At 52.6% G+C, this 21,732-nt stretch overlaps 1 protein-coding gene across 23 annotated transcripts in view; it reads left to right on the top strand.

Annotated features, from left to right (window-relative positions):
• Nucleotides 1–21,732, top strand: part of FOXN3 (forkhead box N3) — a 538,038-nt gene that overhangs the window by 270,228 nt on the left and 246,078 nt on the right. For 14 of the 23 annotated variants that reach the window (XM_081510806.1, XM_081510807.1, XM_081510823.1 and 11 more), the window contains one exon: nucleotides 16,705–17,261. In XM_081510806.1, the coding sequence (XP_081366932.1) occupies nucleotides 16,719–17,261 (543 nt within the window). In that variant the 5' untranslated portion in view covers nucleotides 16,705–16,718. Of the gene's footprint in view, nucleotides 1–255; nucleotides 493–12,412; nucleotides 12,909–16,704; nucleotides 17,262–21,732 lie in introns of those variants that run through there. The other 9 variants (XM_081510825.1, XM_081510817.1, XM_081510809.1 and 6 more) reach the window with 3 other exon arrangements.

Below are 21,732 nucleotides of genomic sequence, written 5' to 3'. Positions count from 1 at the left end.
AGTAACTGGGTGCTTGGTGTTCATTGTTGTGGCTTTTGTTGTTCAGGTGCCTTGAACATCCTCAGGCAAAACCGACTGTCCCTCGGGCCTCAGGACGGTGAGGAGTAGGGAGCTGTAAGGAGGGTCTCTGGACCAGTGGGTCTCCTGCCAATGACAGGAGAGGCAAGCCCTGTCTGTCAGACTCGTTACTAGGGAAGGGCCCCCTGGGGCTTGGTTTCAAAGTGGTATATTGTCCCCGCCCTTCCACAGAGAAGTGACAGCAATCTAGTTAGTGGAGAGCTGTAGAGACACCGAGACTTCACCAGGACGCCATTTTAGACGTCCCCATTTCTCTGGATGGAATCGGGCTTTCACACGTTTGATGCAAACAACGACAACAGTGAATCTGCAAGAACTCTTGTGCACAGAGGACCAAGAGAATGGCTTCCTACTTGATACAGAAGTGTGGATAAAATCACACAAAACACACGAAGAACCACCAGACTGTTGTCGGTAGGTGGCAAAGTACTTTGCTATCAATATGGCAGGACTCCTCTTGCTTTGAAAAGAAAAACTTGCTTTGCATTTCATACAGCGGAAACGGCCGGACCAGTCTTTAGTTCACGGGCTGAAGGTTTTCCTTAAATGGAGACGCAGCTGGGCCGGCTCTCAGGTTGAAGTTCAAGCCCGGGTCTCAGTTGGCCTGGCATGGGGTGCTTCTCATGTGTTATGCAAGCTTCCTCTGCCTGAGACCGGGGAATCATTCATTGTTTTCCCCCCTGTAATCTCGAGGTGTGCACAGGGCAGGACCGAGCCTCAGACCTTTCTGCTTTCACTTTTGGTTATTCAGAACCTCCATCTGGCGGTATTTGACTACGAGTGTTTTCTGTGGCTTTTCTGCGGCTCCTGTTCAAAGTATTCAAAGCAGTTTAAAAATACATAATGTTCAGCGATCTGACCAAGAACTAATGTAAGCACTTATTTGAGGACTATTTTTGAAAAAAAAAAAAAAAAACCTATTAGATTTGAACCTCTTTAACTCTTACTGCATCTTGGAAATAGATACTAAGATTTTAAAAAAAGGTTTGAAAAATACAGGACTACTTCTCCAGAGTCATAATGCTTGGAGTGGTGACAGTAGTTGCAAACAGCACAGTTTGTAAAAACAGAAGAGCTAAAATTCTTTATTTAATATTAAACAGGAAACTGAAAGCGGTGTGCAGCAATGTGGTGGGTTCCCAACAAACCTGCTGCTGGGTTTATCTTCGCTGAGCAGCCAAAATGAGACGTTTCCCCTTTTATTCTTTGAGTTTTCATGAAAATCTCAACCAAAACATGACCACTTGAAGCAGGTTCTGTCTTGTTAGATTTTAAAACAAGCAGTTTCCACTAGAACCTAGGGAAATTTGGAAGCCAGTTGCCAACCTTTCCGAGAGAGTAAAATGCACTTTTGTTTCGCCTTTGTGCGGGGCTGTCACTCACCAACATGTGCATCTGAATATTCTTTCTGAAGACCTGGGCTTCATTTTAAGGTCAGCCTTCAATTTCGAGAGAATATAATTTGCTGCTATTTTTAGAGCATCATGATTGCTCGTAATAACTAATGGAAAAAACTCTACAGAGAAATAAATGTGTAACAGCTGTGTCTGCTTAAACTTGATTAAAGGCAGTAAAAAAAAAGTAAACAGAAGAATGAATGTGACAATGGACGGAGGGAGAGACAAGTACCCCTCATTGTGAAAAGTTTTACAGACATAACTCGCTCTTCTGTGGAGGCCAGCGGTGGCTGTGTTTAAAGTTTACTTTACTGTTTGTCTTGAGTGGGATCAGTGTTGTAGTGAATAATTTATAGGCAGCATGAATGAGCTCATTAGTCACCTTTTCAGACTTTAAATGAGTTTTGTGGTTGTCATTACTGGAGCCTTCTGTTCAGCCGCCGAGCAAAATGACAGTTTGGCAGTTGGCTGCCTTGTTGTCGGGCAGTCTGCTCCCTGTTCAGGTCTGTGTTGCTTTTGTGTTTCTTTGAAACCTTCCCCTTCTCTCCCTGCACCGGCCCAGGGACTCTCACGTTTCAGATGCCTTTTGCACCCCCAGTTTAAATGAGTTTTTCGGGGATTAAAAAAAAAAATCTTTCAGTTGTGTCTGCCAGAGAGAATGCAGTAGATGGAATGAGCTTTTTTCCCTCCCTAGCAATTCCTGTGTATGATTCCCTTTGTGCTCGGTTTGATATTCAGGTTCTCCAACAGCACTGACTCTGGAGTCCTCGCTGGATGGCTGAGCTGGGCTCTCACACGGGGGCAGGCGCTGCAGGCCGGGAGATATCACTGGAGTTTGGAGGGGAGAGGGGTGTGTCGGAGTAGGTTTTCATCGTTCAAGTCCTTAACATCCATGTGCTGTGGGTGTGTGTGGTTGAAGAAACTTATTCCAGCAAATCTGCCTGGCTGGATCATCAAGGCCAAAGAGAACCATGTTTTTCCTACAAAGAGGTTGACCAGATGACCTTTCAGGAGCCCAGCCAACTGAGAGTCCACATCATTGGGAATGGCCATTACTTATTCTCCATCTCTACGTCCTCCCAGTCCTAGGTCATTAAGAGAAAGTTGAATGGTTGCAGTTTCTTCCTCACTGTGCCCTTGGAGACTTACGGTGGTGGTGGGGGGAGGCTGGTACGTGGGGAAGATGAGCCTAGGCATGCCAAGAGCAGGTGGGGTTTCTTTGGAACCGATGTCATGATGTTTTATCCCTCCCTTTGACCTTGGCCAGGGGAGCCTCCGGAGAGCTCTGACGTCCACACTCTGGGACTGGACTCCGTCCGGAAGTCCAGGGCTCTGTGGCATGGCCACCTTGGCCCTTGATCACCTCTGCTGGCACTCCTGGGGCATGGATCCTTGGGCGGGGAGTCTCAGCCAACCGCCTGGATCCCCATGATGAGGCCCCTCTGACGTTAGCTATGAGCAACGGGCACCCGTGGCTGCCGTCAGCGGTGTGGGCAGCACCCCCTTCCGGGAGCCATACTGTTAGCTAGCTGGCCTGGAGGAAGGATGCTCAGGGCTCTTCTCTGGAAGAAATGCCAACTTAGAAAGGACACCTGGTTGTCCAGGGACCAAATCTTTGGAGCCAGTCAGAGTCACATGTCTTTGAGTATAGAGAAATGAGGTGTGCACCCACAGAAAGACAGCAATCCATTTGACTGCTTCCTCAGTCGCCCCCCTCCCCCCGTACGAGATGGAACGCCCACACACACTCATGCCTCACACTTTATGGGCACGTTTTGGTGGCATCTGAATCATAATATTAAAGGCAGAAGAGATGCTATTTTTGGAAGGAGGAGGGTTTTCAAAACTGAAAGTGTCGGTGAACTGCGCTACCCAATAGAGAAGAGACTTCAGGGCTGGCTGTCGTAATAAACGAGTAAGTTGCTTCTCTTTGTCAAAGAACTTTGTCCAGCAGGGAAATATGCTGGTAATGGTTTTAATCTATATAGTGTTCCCCAGAGAGTCCAGAGAGTTCCCCAGATTTGGAGCTTCTATGGTACTTTGTTTTAAAAAGACAATCTTAAGGCAGAAGAATCGATTGTTTTCTTTCGCATCCCTCTGAAAAAGTAACGTGAGAGAAGTTATTTCTTGGCATGGTTAGGACTTTGGCAGACATAGTCACTGCAGGCCATGCGACTGTGGTACTTGGTGTACTTGCGGAAGAGAGGAAAACAATAAATGCTCTTAAAAATGCTGGAGGAGAAAAGCGTCGATGATGCTACTTTTCTTTTACTAATCTGTACAGTTATTAGATGGGCTTCCCAGGTGGCTCAGTGGTAGAGAACCCACCTGCCAAAGCAGGAGACCCGGGTTCGATCCCTGGGTCGGGAAGATCCCCTGGAGAAGGAAATGGCAACCCCCTCCAGTACTCTCGCCTGGAGACTCCCATGGACAGAGGAACCTGGTGGGCTGCAGTCCATAGGGTCGCAGAGTTGGTCATGACTTAGTGACTAAATGACATAGTAAATAGATACCAGTATAAGAGAGGGATTAAAAAAAGAGCATTTTTTCCCTAAGTGATTGATATTTTTGATTACCACTAATGCCACATGCTATGAGCAGAAGAGAAGTTTAAGACAAGATCCTTGCCTCTCAAGGCATGTGACCGTCTGTTTGACACTCAGCAGCTAGCTGATCTGTTTTCTTCTATTATAAAGGTACACTGTACCGTACTGATTATGACATACACGCTGAACTTTGTCTTTTTGCAAGTGGTCCTTTTTCATTCAGTTTAAAATTTCCTTTTTCCTTCCCCCTCCAGGTCACAAGCTTTCCTCTCTTGCACCCCACTGCTCCTGACCTCCACATCCTTGATCCCTAAGAGGTTCTTTAAGCACTTGCTAAAATTTATTTGTAATCGCAAAATCAATACTTGTGGTGCTTTCGTGGTCTTTTGTGGACACGTGCAGAGTGGCAACAAATTTGAGTAATCCAGCACACACGTTCCCAGCTGAGACGGAACAAAGCAACTCTCCCCTCTTTTGTGTCTGCTTTCCTACTGTAGACAAGTGTCCTGTTACGTGTCTCTTTAGTGTGATTTTCGTGTGTGTGCTCTTTGTTGGTGACTTTGCTGTTGGAGACGGTACCGGCTCACACTGCCGCAGTACTGTCTTGTGCTCGTAAGTGCTAGGGGACCGAGTGCCATCTGGACAAAAGACTAGCTTTTCTGGTGTTTGAGAAGCTTTGTTTAGACATGGGTTCTAGTGCTGGTGGCTGTGAGCTCAATGTTAATGAATCAGCATATATATAAATATGTATTTATATCACATAAGGTATCTTTAAGTGCAATCAGAGAAAATAAGATGACATACGGATCAGTTGAAGGACAGGTGGTGACCAGTGGCTCGCAGGAACCTAACCCTAGATCTCCTCTAGGAGCAGTGGTTCAGTATTTGCTAATTCAGTGTTTAACTGAATACTGAGAGTTGACTGTGGCTAAATGGAATCCAGGTGCTCAGAGGGGCCCCCTCTTTTAGGACATGCTTCTGACTGCAGGGAATATTCCCAGAGAAGTAGTAGTTCTGGCCACGTGGAGTGCTTCAGCGTGGCACAGATTTTTCTATCGGGTTTGAAAAAAACCTTTAAAAAAGATGTAACCAAATTTGGTCTTGTAGAAGCATAAGTTGTTATAGACCATCCATCTGGAAACAGAGAAAATTCTTAATTCAGGAGTGTTTTCCCTCATCTTTGAACCTAGGTAAGAGTTTGTGGGAAATGTTTGATACCCCAAACCGATAGATTGAAAGCTTTCCCCAACCAGACAACAGACCCATCAGGCAGGGTATAATATTTGTTATACTTAGCAATTCTCTTATTTGCTGGGAGCACAAGCCTTTTCAGAAAGGGATCATTTTGTCCCTTCTGATTGAAAAGATCACAAAATGCTTCAATTTGGTGAAAAGCTTTGCCAACTTATCTATTTTCCCCCAGACTCTTACATTATGAAATGTTTGCAAATGGTTTCACACATACAGTATATAAGAACGTGAAAGTGATTCAGGAAAGGGAAAGCTTTGCTTAAAACGACTGGAAAATGCAGAAAGAAGGGAACAAGGGGAACCTGGGTGAGTGCGGCCCGTGTCATTTAACAGCAAACCTCTAATACTCCAGACTCCTCTTTGGCAGCTTCCAGGTTTCTACAACTTTAAACGATGTCCTAACAAAATTCTCCAGAAAACGCTGCTGCATATTTCAGTGCTTTCACTCAATACATATTGACTGAGTGTCTTCTGTGTGTGTCAGACACCGGACTAACTGCCTGTGTGCATTGCTGAATAAAATAGGCATGAACCTGGCTTTCATGGAGCTCATTATCTCATGGGGTAGGCAGTCTAGTGGGGAAGTTTACTGTCTTGTTTGGGTATCTCCTTAGGATAAATTCCTAGCAGCTGGAAATTGAGTCAGTGGCCATGCTTACCTACATTTTAATTCAGTTCATCAGACCGCCCTTTTAAACAGTTACACCAAGTCATGTTCCTCTGACACCTGCACTGACATTGGTATGCTTATTCTTTTTAAGTCTGTGCCAATCTGATAGATGAAATGAGCTCTCAAAATTGCTTGAATTGGCATTTCTGTGATTTCTTTTTTTTTTAACTGAAGCTATGTATCATTGCATGGGTATATTTCCATTTACGTTTCTCCTCTTGAGAATTTGTCCCTTTTCTCATGAGGGTGATAGTTTTTTCATTGAGCTGTAAGAGTTATAGATTTAAAATATTAACCTTTTTTCATATATATGACAAATGTTTTTTTTTTATCTTTTTGTCTTTGAGCTTGATTCATGACCTCTGGTCCTACATACAAAGTTTGAATTGTTTTGGACTCAAATATGTCAATACTTTCCTTTGATTTATTCACTTAACAAAACGAGCTCTAGGTGCCGGGCACTCACTGCTGTGTGTGTCTTACGAACACGCGTTCATTTGATCTCCGTCACAACCCTGTGAAGTGGGTCTTGAAGTATGAATATGAATAAGTATGAATATGAATCAATACTTTCTGACTGAACGAGCTGACTGCATCTGGATTCTGGATCATCAGATCTCACTGCTGTTCATGCTTGAGGAGGAGCCGACAGGTTCGATACTTCCCGTTGCCCCTTGCAGGCGACGATACGCTCAGCTCTGGCGCCTGCACCAGTGAACGTCCCTCTCCGAGGTCCCTCCTCAGATAAGCCTCCTGACTCTCATCCCTTCTGGAGAAAGTCTAATGAGCCTTTTTCTAGGCTCCACTCTTCAGAATCTGTCATATGAACACCACGAACGCACGCGAGGAAGCCCCCAGAGGGGAGGCCCGGAAAGCCCCGAGAACGCCGGGCCACGCCTACGACCCTCACCTAGAGGGGACGGTCTCCCGGCGGTGGTCCTTGGCGCCCCTCCCTTCTGCCCGGGAGGGAAGGAAGTGAGGAACTATTTCACTCTTGCGGGTGGCATTCTCACACGCTAACTCAAAGAGACGTAGTCGACCCGTGATTAAGAAGCTGTCTTTGACCGCAATCCCTCCTTCTCATCTCATACTCAGTCATTTGATGGATTCACGTGCTTCTCCCTTTGAAGCCTCTCGTGCGGTCATTTTTTTCCAGTCTCCCTGACTGTTCTCTAGTTCAGTGTTTCCCAAAGTGTGGTCCTTGGGCAGCAGCAGCACCTGGGAGCTTGTTCACTTTAGTTCAGTTCAGTTCAGCCACTCACTCATGTCCGACTCTTTGTGACCCCGTGGACAACCAGGCTCCTCTGTCCGTGGGATTTCCCAGGCAGGAATGGGGTGGGTTGCCGTTTTCTTCTCCAGGGGATCTTCCCGACCCACGGATCAAACCCAGGTCTCCTGTATTATAGGCAGACACTTTACCGTCTGAGCCACCAGAGAAATCATTATAAATGTGTTGGGTTCTTATTGTAGAAAATTTGGAAAATACAGACAAATATGAAAGAAGCAGCCCAAAACAAAAATTACCGCATAACTCTAACACTCAGAGGGAAACACTGTTTTAATATTTAACATTTTTTTTCTTATTAAGAAACATTAAAAAAGATAATCTTTATTCCATTCTGCATGGATTGTGCTCAGTGACGTCAGTCGTGTCCAACTCCGTGTGACCCTATGGACTGCCAAACCCCTCTGACCATAGAATTCTACAGGCAAGAATATTGGAGTGGGTTTCTATGCCCTCTTCCAAGGGATCTACCAGACTCAGGGATTGAACCTGAATCTGTTACATCTCCTGCATTGGCAGGTAGGTTCTTTACCGCTAGCACCACCTGGGAAGCCTTTTTTATGGATTACTGTCGACTTCCCTGTAACTCAGATGGTAAAGAATCTGCCTGCAGTGCGCAAGACCCGGGTGTGATCCCGGGGTCGGGAAGATCCCCTGGAGAAGGGAATGGCAACCCACTCCAGGGTTCTTGCCTGGAGAATCCCATGGACAGAGGAGCCTGGCGGGCAACAGTCCACGGGGTCGCAGAGAGCCAGACACGACTGGGCCACTAACACTACTTCTGTGTGCTTCTGGTCTTCCATGTCTTTCTCTCCTCTCCCCAGTCTTAGCTTGGATCCGTGATCCTATTACTCTTCTCCTTTAAAATCGAAGGATACTTGACCTATACCACGTGTGAGTCTAAGGTGTGCAGCATACTGATTTGGTGCATTTATACTGAAACACGATCACCATTATAGTGTTAGCTAATCCCTCTATTGTGTCACATAATTATCATTTCTTCTAGTGTTGGGAATAATTACGATCTGGTCACTTAGCAGGTTTAATGCTTATAATACAGTGTTGTCTGTAATCATCGTGCCCCGCATGAGGGCTCTAGGACTTATTCACCTACTGGAGGCAAGCTCTTCTTCTTTTTAACGCCATATTCCTGACAGAGCAACTTCTGGATTCAAACATGAGTTCTTCTTGCCCTCTGATTCCTGCACATAAATTGATCACCTTAGCATTCAAGGAGTTTTGTGATGGGATGTTTCCGTGCTTATCCGCTAATATGCCTGTTCCGTGAGGAACAGAGACTTTGTATCCCTGGCTCCTAACTATGCCATGCCCTCGGTGGGCAGTCAGTGTGTTTGTCCAGGGAATGAATGCATATCCTGAGACCATCGAGTCATCGGTGAGGAACGTGCGTGCGCCATTCATTTCTCCTAGCTTTAAAAGCAGTTTGTGCTGTGGTGCTTTCTCAAAATGCACACGGCTGGGTCCGTCCCAGGAGATTCCGACCCACTGGGTGTGGCTCCCCGGGCATTGCTACCTGAGAGGCTCAGGTCTAGAACGTCCCTTCCCTATTTCTACACGTCACACACGGGCCTGTGTTTATTAGACAGTCTCCCTCCACAGCCGTCTCCCCTCCCTTCCCGCATCCTGTTGTCCCAGGTGGTTCTACCACCCCTTCTGCCTCCGCTGTTAGGAAGGGATGGGGGGAAGAGCAGAGTGACCCGGATTAGGCCAAGCCAGTCAGATTCTTCCGCTGGGAATCTGCACGGTGTGGTGGAAGGCGGACGCAGTCTGAAGGCAGTGGGTGCTGGCACTCAGAAGGTCCTTTGCCCTTGTTCCTGGCAGCCGTGTGTAGTCCTAGGTGAGCAGAGGAAGCCGGCCTTCAGGGAGGAGAGGGGAACAGACATATAGAGGGAAGCAGGGAAGACAGTGAGGTCTCAGAGGGAAGGAGATGGAGGGAAACCGTCCGACGATGCTCCGATTGCACACAGCTCAGCTGTGCTGCCCGAGCCGACTCAGCCTCCCACGTGGGTATCCTTTTCCCTGGTCAGTTTGAAGGATCCTGTTGAGAAGACCCTCTTTCCAGACCTGCCTCACATTCCTCCTCATATTTGAATGTCCCTCAGGGGACATTCCCTCGGGGATTCCCAGGTGGCACTAGTGGTAAAGAGTCTACCTGCCAATGCAAGAGACGTAGGAGACTCAGCTTTGATCCCTGGGTCGAGATGATTCCCCTGGAGGCGGACATGGCCACCCACTCCAGGGTTCCTGCCTGGAGCATCCCATGGACAGAAGGGCCTGGGGGGCTGCAGTCCATGGGGTTGCAAGAGTCGGACACGACTGAGTGACTCAGCTCACACGCAGGTCTTCTCACAAGCAGCCCTCTCCCACTGCATTTATTCAGTGGTTATGGCCTCAGGAGGGATCACGGAACTTTACATAAGTAATCAGGTTGGCTGAATAACCCGTGATGGGGGAGGGACCCACTGCTCCAGGGCAGAGAACCGTGCTAGGGAAGAAAGCGCAGAACCCCGGGGCGGGGGGCGTTCCTTTCCGCAGAAGAGGAACTTGGGGTCCCACGAAGACTGGGGGGTCCCACGAGGACTAGGGCCTGACTGGGCCGGCAGCCCGCCCTCCTGCTCCCAGATCCTAGTGCTCTCAGCCCGGGTGGGGCCGTGGGAGGGTCCCATCGTCCCGTCCTGGAGCAGCTGGTGCTCAAAGTGAGTTCTAGCACACACCTAGGATTCTGTTTGTGAAACAGCACTTTAAACAGTTCCACCTGTCTCTCTGAGGCTTCTCAGGCTCTAAGGCTCAAGGGTGTTTCCCTAAAGTTCACAAAAGCAACGAGAGTGCAGTTATTCCTAGGCGAATCTGGCTCCTGACCCCCTTTGGCCGGGAGCTGGTCCCAGAGCCAGGGGTCTCTGGAGTGAGAAGATGGGGAGACCCCTCTCCGCCTCCAGCCGGCTTTCGGCAAAGGTCTGGGTCCCCTCTTCAGGCAAACAGGCCACCTGGCGCACCGGCCCTCCCTCTGCAGGCATCACACCGTATCTCGTATCTCGCTGCGCTGGCAACGGGAGAGAAAGACGAGGAAACAAGTTTGAGAATGGAAGAAACCAGAAGCTGCAAGGGGAAAGGAGCGAGCTCGGGAAAGGCAGCTTCCCTCTCGGGCTCCACCCGCCGCTCAGGGCTGCTCCTGGCCCAGAGCTTGCTGCGTCTCTAAGTTTTGGTTCACGTCGCATGGCTGGTTCAGACACGGCCCTTGTGCAATCACCATGTGCTCACGTCCCTTCCTTCTGAGCTCTGAGGAGGAAGGGAGGGCCGCGGGCTGGGAGCACCTGGTGCCCCTGCTTCCTGTGGACACGTCCAGCTCCAGTGTGAGTGCCGCTGCGACGGGGAGGGCGGGGACTGGCGGTGGAAGCGGGGGACCCAGGAGGGTTATTTCTTCCTCTCCAAGCCAGCACGGGAGTCGGTGACAGGCAGGGAGGCCTGGCGGGCTGCAGTCCATGGGGTCGCAGCACGACTGAGCGACCGGACTGAGCTGAAGCCAGCATGGGGCTGGACCAGAGGTCTCTTGGTTCCTTTGAGGAGCGACTCACCAGCCTCGACTGACAGGCTGATGGAGGTTCACGGACAAGACTGAGCTCCTGTCCTGTTTCTGTCACCACCTCTGACCTTTAGAATCTCCTGCTCAGGACTTGGGATACACCTAGTTTGCCCCTCTTGCCACACGCCTTTTGCTTAGTGACTCGGGGTAGACCCAGTGCTCAGTAATTAAAGGGGTGGAGCCGGGTGACCTCCGCTGCCCCCGGGCCTTCAGGGCTGAATCACCTCCCAGATGGGTGGGATTTACCTTCCCACACTAAGCAGTAAGGCCTGCTGGTGAGTGTCCTGCTGAAAACTTACCGGCCACCATCTTGTAACTCTGAGAAGGGCAATGACTCCTCAGATGGATCGGAGTTTCCTTAGTCTTTGGAAATTAAAACATTTCAGGAACCCCGTGGGATCTTTCTCCCCACTTTGGCTAAGTTACAAGGTGCTGCAAGCTGGAGGGCCTGCTCACTGGTTTTCCTGCAGTTTTCCAAGCGCTCAAAAGGGCCTGGCCTCTGGTTCAGGTAGCGGGGAGAGGTGGCCGGCAGTGAGGGGCGTTTCCTTCTGTAGAGGAATCTACTGATTTGGTTTCAGGGGGTGGGAGGGGGCGGCGGGAGGCGGGGGGGGGGGGGGTGTGTGCAGTCCTATTTTTATTTATGTCACCACTAGGGTGACCTGTGGGACTCCCCTTTCAGTCCCTCCAAAGGCAGCTGCCTGGTGCGGCTGCAGCAGGCGGGTGGCCCACCTTCCGAGGAGCCTGAAGACTCGGAGTGGCGGCCCTGCCGGTTGTCGGTGCGGCTCTCGAGCGCTCTAAACGTGGAGGACCGGAGCCTTGTTTTCGTTGGAGGCTCAGAAGGCGGCCACGGAGTTGGGCACAACGCGCCAGAGGCCCCAAGGTTTGGCCCTCAGGACGGGCCTCCGGCTCTGTAACCTGGAATGGCCACCCTCCCTCCCCGGGCAGCCGGGCGCTGGCGGGCAGCCCCGAGGGGCAGCCCCCTGGGCGGGAGGCGGAGGTGCTTTTGTGCCCTTCCTCCCGGGGGCATGGGGCGGCCGCTGGAGGAGGGCCGGAGCGGCCCCGGGAGTCCCGCCAGGGCGCCGGAGTTGGGGAGCAGTGGAATCTCGTCTCCCCCTCGCAAGCCTCGCCCGCATCGTAATTCTTTTTATTTTTACTTTCGAGCCATGTAAGGCGTGTGGATGGGGTAGGAGCGTTCCGGCGACACGTTGCCAGAGGCGCAGCGCCCGCCCGCGTGGCCAGAGCGCCGGGAAGGGCCAGGCCGCGCGCCCCGCCAGCCACGCCGCCCACGGTCGCCGCTGCTCGGGGTCGCAGAGCCCGCCGCGCCGGCCGCCTCCACCCCCGCGGGCCCGCGGGCAGCCCGTGCGCGCGGCCCGGGCTCCGTGCGCGCCGGGGGCGCGGGGGCTCGGCCGGCCGTGCGCCCGGGGCGCGGGCAGGGGCCGCCCCGGCGGGTCCGCGCCCAGCGCCTCCGGCCGCCGGCGGCCCGGCCCACGTTTTCCGTCTCTCCCGCTCCCTCCGCCCCTGCGCGCGGCCCTCCCCTCCGCTCCCCCCGCCTCCCGCCTGGTCATGTGTCGCCTTTTTTTGTTTGCAGTGGAAACAATTTCTCGCCGCGGCGGAGGCGAGCGGGAGGCGGGACGGGGCGGGGAGAGCGGCGGGCCGGCGGGAGGACGCGCGGCGCGCCCGGCGGAGGCCGCAGGTCCCATGCCGCGCCGCGACCCCCGCGCCCCTGCCGCCCGCGCCCGCGGCCGCCCCCCGCCGCCCGCCGCCCCGCGCTCGCAGCGCCGCGCCCGCGCGCCCTCGGCCGGGCCCCCGAGCCATGCCCGCCGCGCGCCCGCCAAAGTTTGTGGGCTCCCGCTGAAGGGCCGCGGCGCCCCCGCGCCCCCGCGCCCCGCTCCGGCCAGGTGAGTCCGCGCCCGCGCGGGGTCGGGTCGGCTCGGGGCGCGCGCGCGCGCTCCGCTCGGGGAGCCTCCCGGAGGTGGCCGACCCGGGGGCTCCGCAGTCCCCGGGGACGAGGGCCCCGGGGTTGGGGGGGCCCGGCTCGGCGGGGGACACGGGAGCCCCGGAGCCCCGGGGAAGTTGCTCGGTGCGAAGAGTCTCCTGGCCCCGACGTGCGGGCGCTTTTCCCCGGTGCCCCGACTTCCCAAACGAAGGGACGGACTTGGGGGTGTCGGCGGGACCCCCGGCGCCCCGGACCGGGGCTGGGGGTGCTGATCAAGGGGAGACCCCAGAAGAGAGACGAGCTGCTAACAAAGATCCCCCCCAGACTGTGCAAGCTTGGCACCGGCAGAGTCTCCCGAGTCCCGAGTCCTGGTCACCCCGGCCCTCTTTGAAGCCCCCCTTGGGCCCCGGAGGAGTTGGGGGGCGGCAGGCTTCCCCCGATGTGTTTCTCGGGCCCGGCGCGGCCGATAAAAGGCTGGTGCCGTCTGACCGGCAGTGAAGGCATGCGGGCTCCTGAGGGCCGGGCCGGCGGGGCGAGGAGCGGTTTCCCCGTCGCCCGGCAACGCCGCTGATGGACGCGGGCCGCCGCCAATCGCCGCGCCCGCAGGTCCCCTGGAAATGTTTTTGACATGGACCGTCGGCAAGGGAGCAGAGCGCGTGTGCGCGTGCGCGGAGGGGGGGTTACCGCCCCCCCAACACCCCAAACTCGCCGCTGCCCTGCTCCGCTTGGGGGGGCGGGGGTGATTTCTCAACTTTTTAAAGTTCGCATTGACCATCTGTTCGGAGCTGGGCCAGTCATGCCTTTGTCAGTTATTTGCAGCCCCTCTGGCAGTGGGCAAGGAATGAGCTTTTCTGCTGCATTTTCTCCACGAAAAAAAGGGAAAAAAAAAAAAGATAACGAAACCCAGCAAGTCACAAACAAGCAGGAGGGTGTGCGTGTGCGGAACGTAGCCAATAGCTAACCGAAAAGTTGTAAGGAGGTCAGTGGTGGACATTTGCGGATCCGGCGAGCAGCCTTACTGGCAGCGGATGGAAAATGTTTGCTGAACTGCAGACTCATATGATCTGGATTCTCTCCGCTGCCCCCCGCCCCTTCTAAAAAATAGTAGAAAAAAATATTTGGCGAATTATGTGGTTAGAGATTATAATGCAAAAGTCCTCAGTGTGGCTTCCGGAAACGGTAGCGGTCAGCAGCTCTTGATGCGGTCGCTGTAAAATGCGGGTTTATGGTGGTGCACTTAACAGCTGGCCAGCATCGGGGGCACGGGACCACAAAGCCCACGAGCGATCCAGCGGTGCTGAGCCCCGGAACCCTCTCTTCTGGGCAGCGCCGCTTTCCTAAGAAAACCGTATTGCTGGCAGTGTTTGTTTAAAACAAAAGAAAACATGGAGAATAGCATGTTAGTTCGTTTGGGAAGCTACTGACAAGTAAGCAAATTAAAAAGAAAGAGCAGCATGTTGTCATAGCAACAGTGCAATTAAATTACTTTACTGTCAGCCATGATATAATTTTCCTGTTTGGTAGCTCAGGAGACATAAAACTTTTTTCCTCTGAAGCTAAAGTTGACTTCAGCGGCTGGGTCATTTTTCTTTCTCTTTTGTGCTCGACTGTGTGGATATTCCTTGTTATCAGAAAATTAGGTTATTTGATGAGGGGAGTCCCGTGAAAACTTTGAGAGGACAAGCCTAGCCTTGATTTGTTTACAAAGAGGGTGAAAGCAGTATCAGGCTGGTCTCTGTCTTACCTACAAATTGAAGACACTAGATTATTCTTTAATAGGCATCCTATACTACTCAGAATAGCCTCCCTATTTGATGAAAAACATGTTCCCTGTGGATGAACCCGAGGTATCCGAACTACCTGCTTCCATGGGACTTTGGTGCCCGTGAAAATTTTTTCTCTTCTAACAGTTGGACATTTCAGGGCAGCTCCAGAGAGCCCCCCTCCCCAGGCCTTCTGTCTGCAGGCTGTTTGTCCAGCTTTGCCTCCCCTCACCCTGAGTCCCACAGGGGTGGGGGCATGGGGAGTGTGGGGGGTGGTACTACCAGTTCTCAGATACCTTTGGGTATGCAGTGCCCACATATGCCTTCTAGAGCTTCCCCAGCTGAAGTGGCAGTTGTTTTAGGCGTGGTGTCAGGGAGCTTTGGCAGCCGTAGGGTGGTCCCGTCTTGGCTTTTGCTGTGTTTATTTGTTTCCTTTTTTCCTCAGTAGCTGCGTGATGTTACTCAGGGGTGGCTGTGCTTAGTCTCCCAGTCGTGTCTGACTCTTTTGAAACCCCGTGGACCACAGCCCGCCAGGCTCCTCTGTCCATGAGGTTCTCCAGGCAGGAATCCTGGAGTGGATGGCCATGCCCTCCTCCAGGGGATGGAACCCAGGTCTCCCACATTGCGGGTGGATGCTTTACTGTCTGAGCCACCAGGGAAGCCCAGGGCTGGGGTGGAGGATGAAACAGACACCCTTCTCACACCCAGCACATTGTGGGAGCGTGGGAGACCTCTTTCCTTATCTTCCTGTTCTTTCTGTCTCACGCTGAGTGCTCGAGGGATGAACCTGCTCTGTAGCTGTCGTGGTCGCCCTGTGTGTGGACCTGTCACCCCCATTGTCTTTCCTCCTCAGATATTTCACCCCCTGCGCTGGGTTGATGAGAATGGGGGAGGAGCAGAGTAGGATTCCGTAGCGGTGTTTGTTGGATTTGCCTTCTTTCTTGCAGCTCCCGGCTGCTCTCCTGACTCTTTGCACTGGTTTTAATCTCAGCTGATGGCTCATCTTCACATTCCTCTTTATTTGGGTGGTATCTGACAGTGCTCACTTTTTTGTTCAGTGTGTAGTGTCCCAACAAAATTAACTGTGCTTCCTCCTCCACTTTGAATTCACAGAGTAATTTGGCATCACTCTTTAGACTTGCCAACTGTTATTAAAGTTGCAGCTTTAGGTCATGACTTGCGGTGGAAAAAAAAAAAGTCAAATAAAACACTACTAAAGTGCTTCTCACCATAGCCAGTTTTAATTCCCAGGCAGCTTTGATGGTCTTTGTATGGAAACAGCTGAACTTAACCTAAAACAGAGGGCCTTAAGCTTTCAGGTGTGTCTGGTTTTTTTTCCCTTGAGAAAGGTAAATAGTCAGATCTGTCGCCCAAAGTGACCTGGGTTGTGGCCGCACTTATTTTGTGGTGTTTATTATGAGGCTCCAAAGAATTTTGTACATTTTCATGTAAAGCAGGTAAACAGAGGCAAGCAGGAAATAACTGATTTTCCTAGGCTCACAGTGAGAGTCTTCATGGATCAGGAAGAAGGCCTTGTGGAATTTCCCTTTTTGTTTTTTTTTTCAATTATTGCAGTATAGTTGATTTACAGTGTTGTGTTAGTTTCTGGTGTACAGCGAAGTGATTTTGTACGTAATATAGATTGGTTTTAACATTCCGTTGCAGCTTATCACAGGATGTGGAATACTGTTCCCCTGTGCTGCAGTACAGTCGGGCCTTGTGCATTGTTTTGGCCATGCTGCACAGCTTGAGGGATCTTAGTTCCGCGACCAGGGATGGAACCTGTAGCTTCTGCAGTGGGGGCGTTGAACGCTACCCCCGACAGCCAGGGGTTCCCCACGACTTCGTGGTTTGTCCACGCTAGATGTGATGGACTCCCAATCCCCTCTCCCCGCCCCATCCTTCTCGCGAGGCAGGAGCACCTGAAAGGCGGTCTTGTCCTCGCGGGCTGTCAGGCCCTGTGCTGCGGGCCCAGTGGCCCGAGTCGCCCCCGTGGCTTGGGCGTCTCTGTGTGCCGGCTTCGTTCTGCTCCTGGCGGGGCTGATGAGGGGTGTCTCTGAGGGGCAGGGAGCCCACCGGGCCAGCGGGGCGGGCCGGGGCTGTCGTCCTGCGGGAGGACGCGGCTGCCTCTCTGCCGTCAGGGTCCCCCCTCATCTTCTCTGTGTCGTGTGTTTCAGGAGCCTTCACGTAAATGGGTCCAGTCATGCCTCCCAGCAAGAAGCCAGAAAGCTCAGGAATTAGCGTCTCCAGCGGGCTGAGTCAGTGTTACCGGGGCAGCGGTTTCTCCAAGGCCCTCCAGGAAGACGATGACCTCGACTTCCCCCTGCCCGACATCCGACTAGAGGAGGGGGCCATGGAAGATGAGGAGCTGACCAACCTGAACTGGCTGCACGAGAGCAAGAACCTGCTGAAGAGCTTCGGGGACTCCGTCCTGCGCAGCGTCAGCCCGGTCCAGGGCCCGGACGACGAGCCGCCGCCGTCGCCGGCCCACTCCGACCTGCCCTACGACGCCAGGCAGAACCCCAACTGCAAGCCCCCCTACTCCTTCAGCTGCCTCATATTCATGGCCATCGAGGACTCGCCCACCAAGCGCCTGCCCGTCAAGGATATCTACAACTGGATCTTGGAACACTTTCCGTATTTTGCAAACGCACCTACTGGGTGGAAAAACTCAGTGAGACACAATTTGTCCTTGAATAAATGTTTTAAGAAAGTGGACAAAGAGAGGAGTCAGGTAAGCCTCGGGGTCTGGAGCTCAGGTTTTGCTTTTGGAAATGAAACATGTGTCTCCATGAAGAGAGAACATTCGGGAATGTGAGTGTGTTATATGGAAGCGGCCGTTCCGTAAGCGGGGAACTGTGTCTCATTGCATGCGTTTAGGCGGTTGTCAAGGACTTCCTTTTCCTGCGTTTGGTGTTTCTGAAGCTGGCTTGAGGGCTTCCCACTGGGGAGCGTGGTTACAAAACAGTGGTTTGCAGACCTGATGGGTTCTTAGTATGGTCATCCTTCAGCGTGGGTGGGTCCCTTTGGTTTTCAAGACCAAACAAAGGTCTGTATTCTGACAGCAGCCATGAAACCATGAGGAGTGTAAATACGTATATGTAGGAAAATTGCCACCAAGGGCTAGAGAAACGTGGCATTTATATTCTTTCTGAATATTAACTTGGAGAAAGGCCGTTGGTCTAGGATTCTGGAATAAATAGACAGTGGTGGACATTGTGCAGATGACTTGAACGTCTTCATATACTGCAGGAACAAAGACCCCAAGTGCCCAGGTGACTCTCTTGCAATTCTGGGCTCTGTAGAGTGTTTGGCAACTTTGAAATTCCGTCTCAGTGTGGAAAATGGGCTGAGGGTAAGGGTCTCATTCAAGACTGGCTTTTTAAAAGGTTGAATTTTTGCTTTAAAGCCTTTAAAGCCCGAGCCTTGTGGTTTGCTAAAGGAAGTCTTAATAATTTGCTTTATCTTCCTTGTATGGAATATAATAGGTAGAGTAGAAAGAAGGTGGGCTATTAGGAAAATGGTGACCTAGCTTGAAGTTCTGAAAAGTAACATGTGGGCGTGCTAAGTCGCTTCAGTCGTGTCTGACTCTTTGCGACCCCGTGGACTGTAGCCCACCAGGCTCCTCTGTCCATGGGATTCTCCAGGCAAGAAGACTGGAGGGGGTTGCCATGTCCTCTTCCAGGGGATCGTCCAGACCCAGGGATCAAACCTGCATCTCTCGCATTGGCAGGCAGGTTCTTTACCGCTAGCACCACCTGGGAAGCCCGAGAAGTAACGTAGCCCCCCGAGAAGTAACGTAGCCACGGCTAAAATAACTTGGCAGGAAGCCCCTCTCCACCAAGTTTTCATGTTGCCGTGTTCTCCAGCTTTGCTTTCTGCGTCAGTGCTGCTGCAGCGTGCGGTTGGCCGTCTGCTTTCCTTTCTGTTTTAATGTTTATTTATTTGGCTGCACCAGATCTTAGTTGCAGGGATCCTGAGCAGGGATCGAACCCAGGCCCGCGCCTTGGGAGCTCAGAGTCTTGGCCACCGGACCGTCGGAGAAGCCCCTGCTTTCCGTTCTGTTTGAAATTCAGGTTCAGGCTCAGGACCACTCTCGTGTGGCCCAGCAGCTGCACAAGGTTTGGGCCTTTCATTTCTTCTGTCTCCGGGAACAGGTTTGTGTTTCCAGGAGGATCTTCTTGAGCCTGAGAAGATTCTACTTGCCCACGTCTACGACTGGCAGGGCTGAAGCCCCGTTTCTCCTTGCTGCCGCTGGGCGTGTTTGCCGGCAGGTGCTGTTCACCCAGAGTTTGTGCTGAAGACGGGGTGGGGCCGGGTGCAGGGCCTGAGCCAGGCGTTGCCCGGGAGGAGGAGGGGTGTGGACGCTGAGGAGCTTTGCCGCTGCTCCGGGTGCAGCTGGCACCTCAGTCCAGCGTGCAGGCGTGAACACGCCTGAGCGCTCCGGCCCTGCCTTACCAGGTCCTCGTTGTCCGCGGGAGTCCGTCACGCTCTTCTCCCGTCCTCGTCCCGGAAGGGGCATCTGGAGGCTGACCTCCGGACTCTACTCTGCTGAGTGTTTTCCGATCATTCCTTGAACTTAGAGAAAACTCGCCGTTTCCCCATAAAGAACTGAGTCTGTAACTTTAGAAGCTTCCATACAGGTGGGTCCTCTGGAAAGGGAAGGGCTGGGTGAGCAGTTCCACATCCCAGGGGGCGCTAGTGGTAAAGAACCCGCCTGCCAGTGCAGAAGACATAAGGGACGCAGGTGTGATCCCTGGGTGGGGAAGACCCCCTGAAGGAGGGCAAGGCAACCCACTCCAGTGTTTTCACCAGGAGAATCCCATGGACAGAGGAGCCTGGCGGGCTACCATCCTTGGGGTTGCAGAGCGTCAGACACGACTGAAGCGACTGGGCACGCAGCACGGAGAAGCAGTTGCAGGGTGAGAAGGCGGAGAGGAAGGAGCGGTCAGGCCCGCCAGGGTCCCACGTCCCTGCTGCCGCGACGACCGGGGCTTTTAGTTTGGTGTGAAACGATTCTGCGAGTTACCGCATGCCTGGGTCGGCGTGTTTGCTCTCACGCTGGGGCACATGAAAGTAATTTAGCAAACGCACACTCTGAAATGTTAAACAAGACCAGCTCCACGGCGAGTGGAGACACTTGGGAGTTATCATTCATCAGCCTGGGGCGTGACAAGTGGGTGTCCGACGGCACCCTGGCGGGAGCACCGGCTCCCCCCAGCACCCCACCCGCCACCCCCACGCTGCTCTGGGGGTCCGGTTTTCCCGGGGTGACGGCTGTCATTGCACACGCAGGGCCTGTTGAAAGGGACTGGTTTCAAGGGCTTGGAGGTGGTTAATCCTGTGAAACGCAGAGTTCTGGCTCCCCGGCCGTACGGGCCTGTATTGACATGCTTCTCATCAGATGCCTGGCTGTTCTGTGGCCGGGAGTTTGTTCCCAGTGTTGCTGATGCTGCGAGAACAAAGTAGGGGTGCGAGCTCCCCGCTTTCCTCCGCTTCCCTGGGGGCCAGCTGGAGGCTGCTGGCGAGGGGCAGGCTCCCGGGTACCCTCAGGCACTGGTCCCAGCCCGTTTGCTTGGGGCTCTCTGCCGTGGCCAGTGAGTCAGGGAAAGACATGTCCCCTCGCTCTGCCCAGTGAAAGCCCCTCGGGCTCGCAGGGAAGCTTGTTTTTGCCCGGGGATTTGACTCGGCTGTAGCTCCCGCGCTGAGGTTCCGCTGCGGCCCAGTGCTTATTACGCGGGTGCCTGAATGCTGGTGAGAAGGATGCCAGGGGGAGGGCAGGATGGAAGCCTTGCGTTTTGTGTGCACAGGGTTAGCCATCCCACTTCTGTTTTCTTGTTAAAAGTGCAGGATCACACTTAGGCCAAGATGCAGAAGCGTGAGCGTGCAGAATCCGGTGTGATCCTTGTCTCTGGGGGCTTGGGACACGTGCCCTGCGGCGCAGCTGCTTGACTGGGGCTGGAGAGGGGACTTCCTGAACCACACCGGAGTCACCTGTGGCTCTTACACACCCACCACTTCTCCTGATTCAGCAGGTTTAAGGTGGGCTGGGGAAAACTGAAATTACAGTAAGCTTCATAGGTATTTTCTGATTTCAGCCAGATTTGGAAATCCTTGAATCAGATGCCCTTTTGGGTTCTTTCCAATGCAGAGATTTCATCAAGAACATATTCTCATGAATGAGTAAGTTAGGTGTGAATAGTATTTTTTTTCCTGTTTTATTTCTAATAGGGTTTTGAAAGATAGAGGGTTTTTGTTTTTTTTTTCTCCCCAGTCATGGAAAATTTCAGGCACGTACAGTGCAGAGAAGAGTGTAGTGACTCTATAACCATCACCACCACTGGCCACACCAGAGTCAGTAGTTAACAGGGCTGGCCTCCCTTACTTCATCCATTTTTGTTTTTCTGTTCTTAAGTAATTTGAACCAAATCCTATCCCTCGTGTCATTTTGTCCCGACACATTTTAGTATGCCTAAGAGTCGTTTCCGTAACCACGATGCCAGTGGCACCTCTAACAAAATGAACAGTTCTTGGGTGTCACCAGACGCCAGGTCTGTGTTCAGATACTCTTGATGGTTTACGTAATGTTTGTTTGAATCAGGATCCAGACGCCGTTTAAGCGCAGCGTTGGGCTTTGTTTCTTCAACCTGTTTTCATCCGCGGCAGACGCCCGGCCGTTCCTTGTCAGGTTGACCCCTCTGCATAAGCGTCTGCTTCACCGCGGTGTCCTGAAGCTTGTTCCTCTGTCCCCTTGCGCGTATACCCTGTGAAATGGAAGTTCGTGCTAAAAGGCTGGATCCCATTCTGGCCTGTTTGGCCCCCGGGAGTACTTCATAGCCACGTCTCGTGCCTCCTCACGTCAGGAAGGCTGGTTGATCCACGCCTGGGGGCTCTGAGCTTGAACCGTGGGTTCACACGGGGTCGGCTGCTCTCTCTGCAGAGTCCCCTTCAGCCTTTCCTCTCGCGGTCTCGTCTGTGGGTAACCTTTGCCCAGATCAGTCAGGATAGAGGTCCAGAGTCTGGGGTTCCGTTTTGAATTTCCTAAATACAGATCTTAGTTGGAACCATAAGATCAGTGTGTACTAGCTCTCTGAGTGTTTGTAAATGAGACGCAGAGCACAGTTTTTTATTTTTTATAAACTGGATTATAGTGGCTCAGGTGTGTGTGGCTATTTCTGTGCTTCTTGACTTTCCAGTTTAACAAA

This window comes from Giraffa tippelskirchi, chromosome 7, assembly GCF_054371585.1.
Source record: "Giraffa tippelskirchi isolate mGirTip1 chromosome 7, T2T-mGirTip1v1.2.pri, whole genome shotgun sequence".
Lineage (NCBI taxonomy): Eukaryota > Metazoa > Chordata > Mammalia > Artiodactyla > Giraffidae > Giraffa > Giraffa tippelskirchi.
The sequence above is the reverse complement of the archived record's forward strand: the minus strand, read 5'-3'. Positions and strand labels throughout refer to the sequence as shown.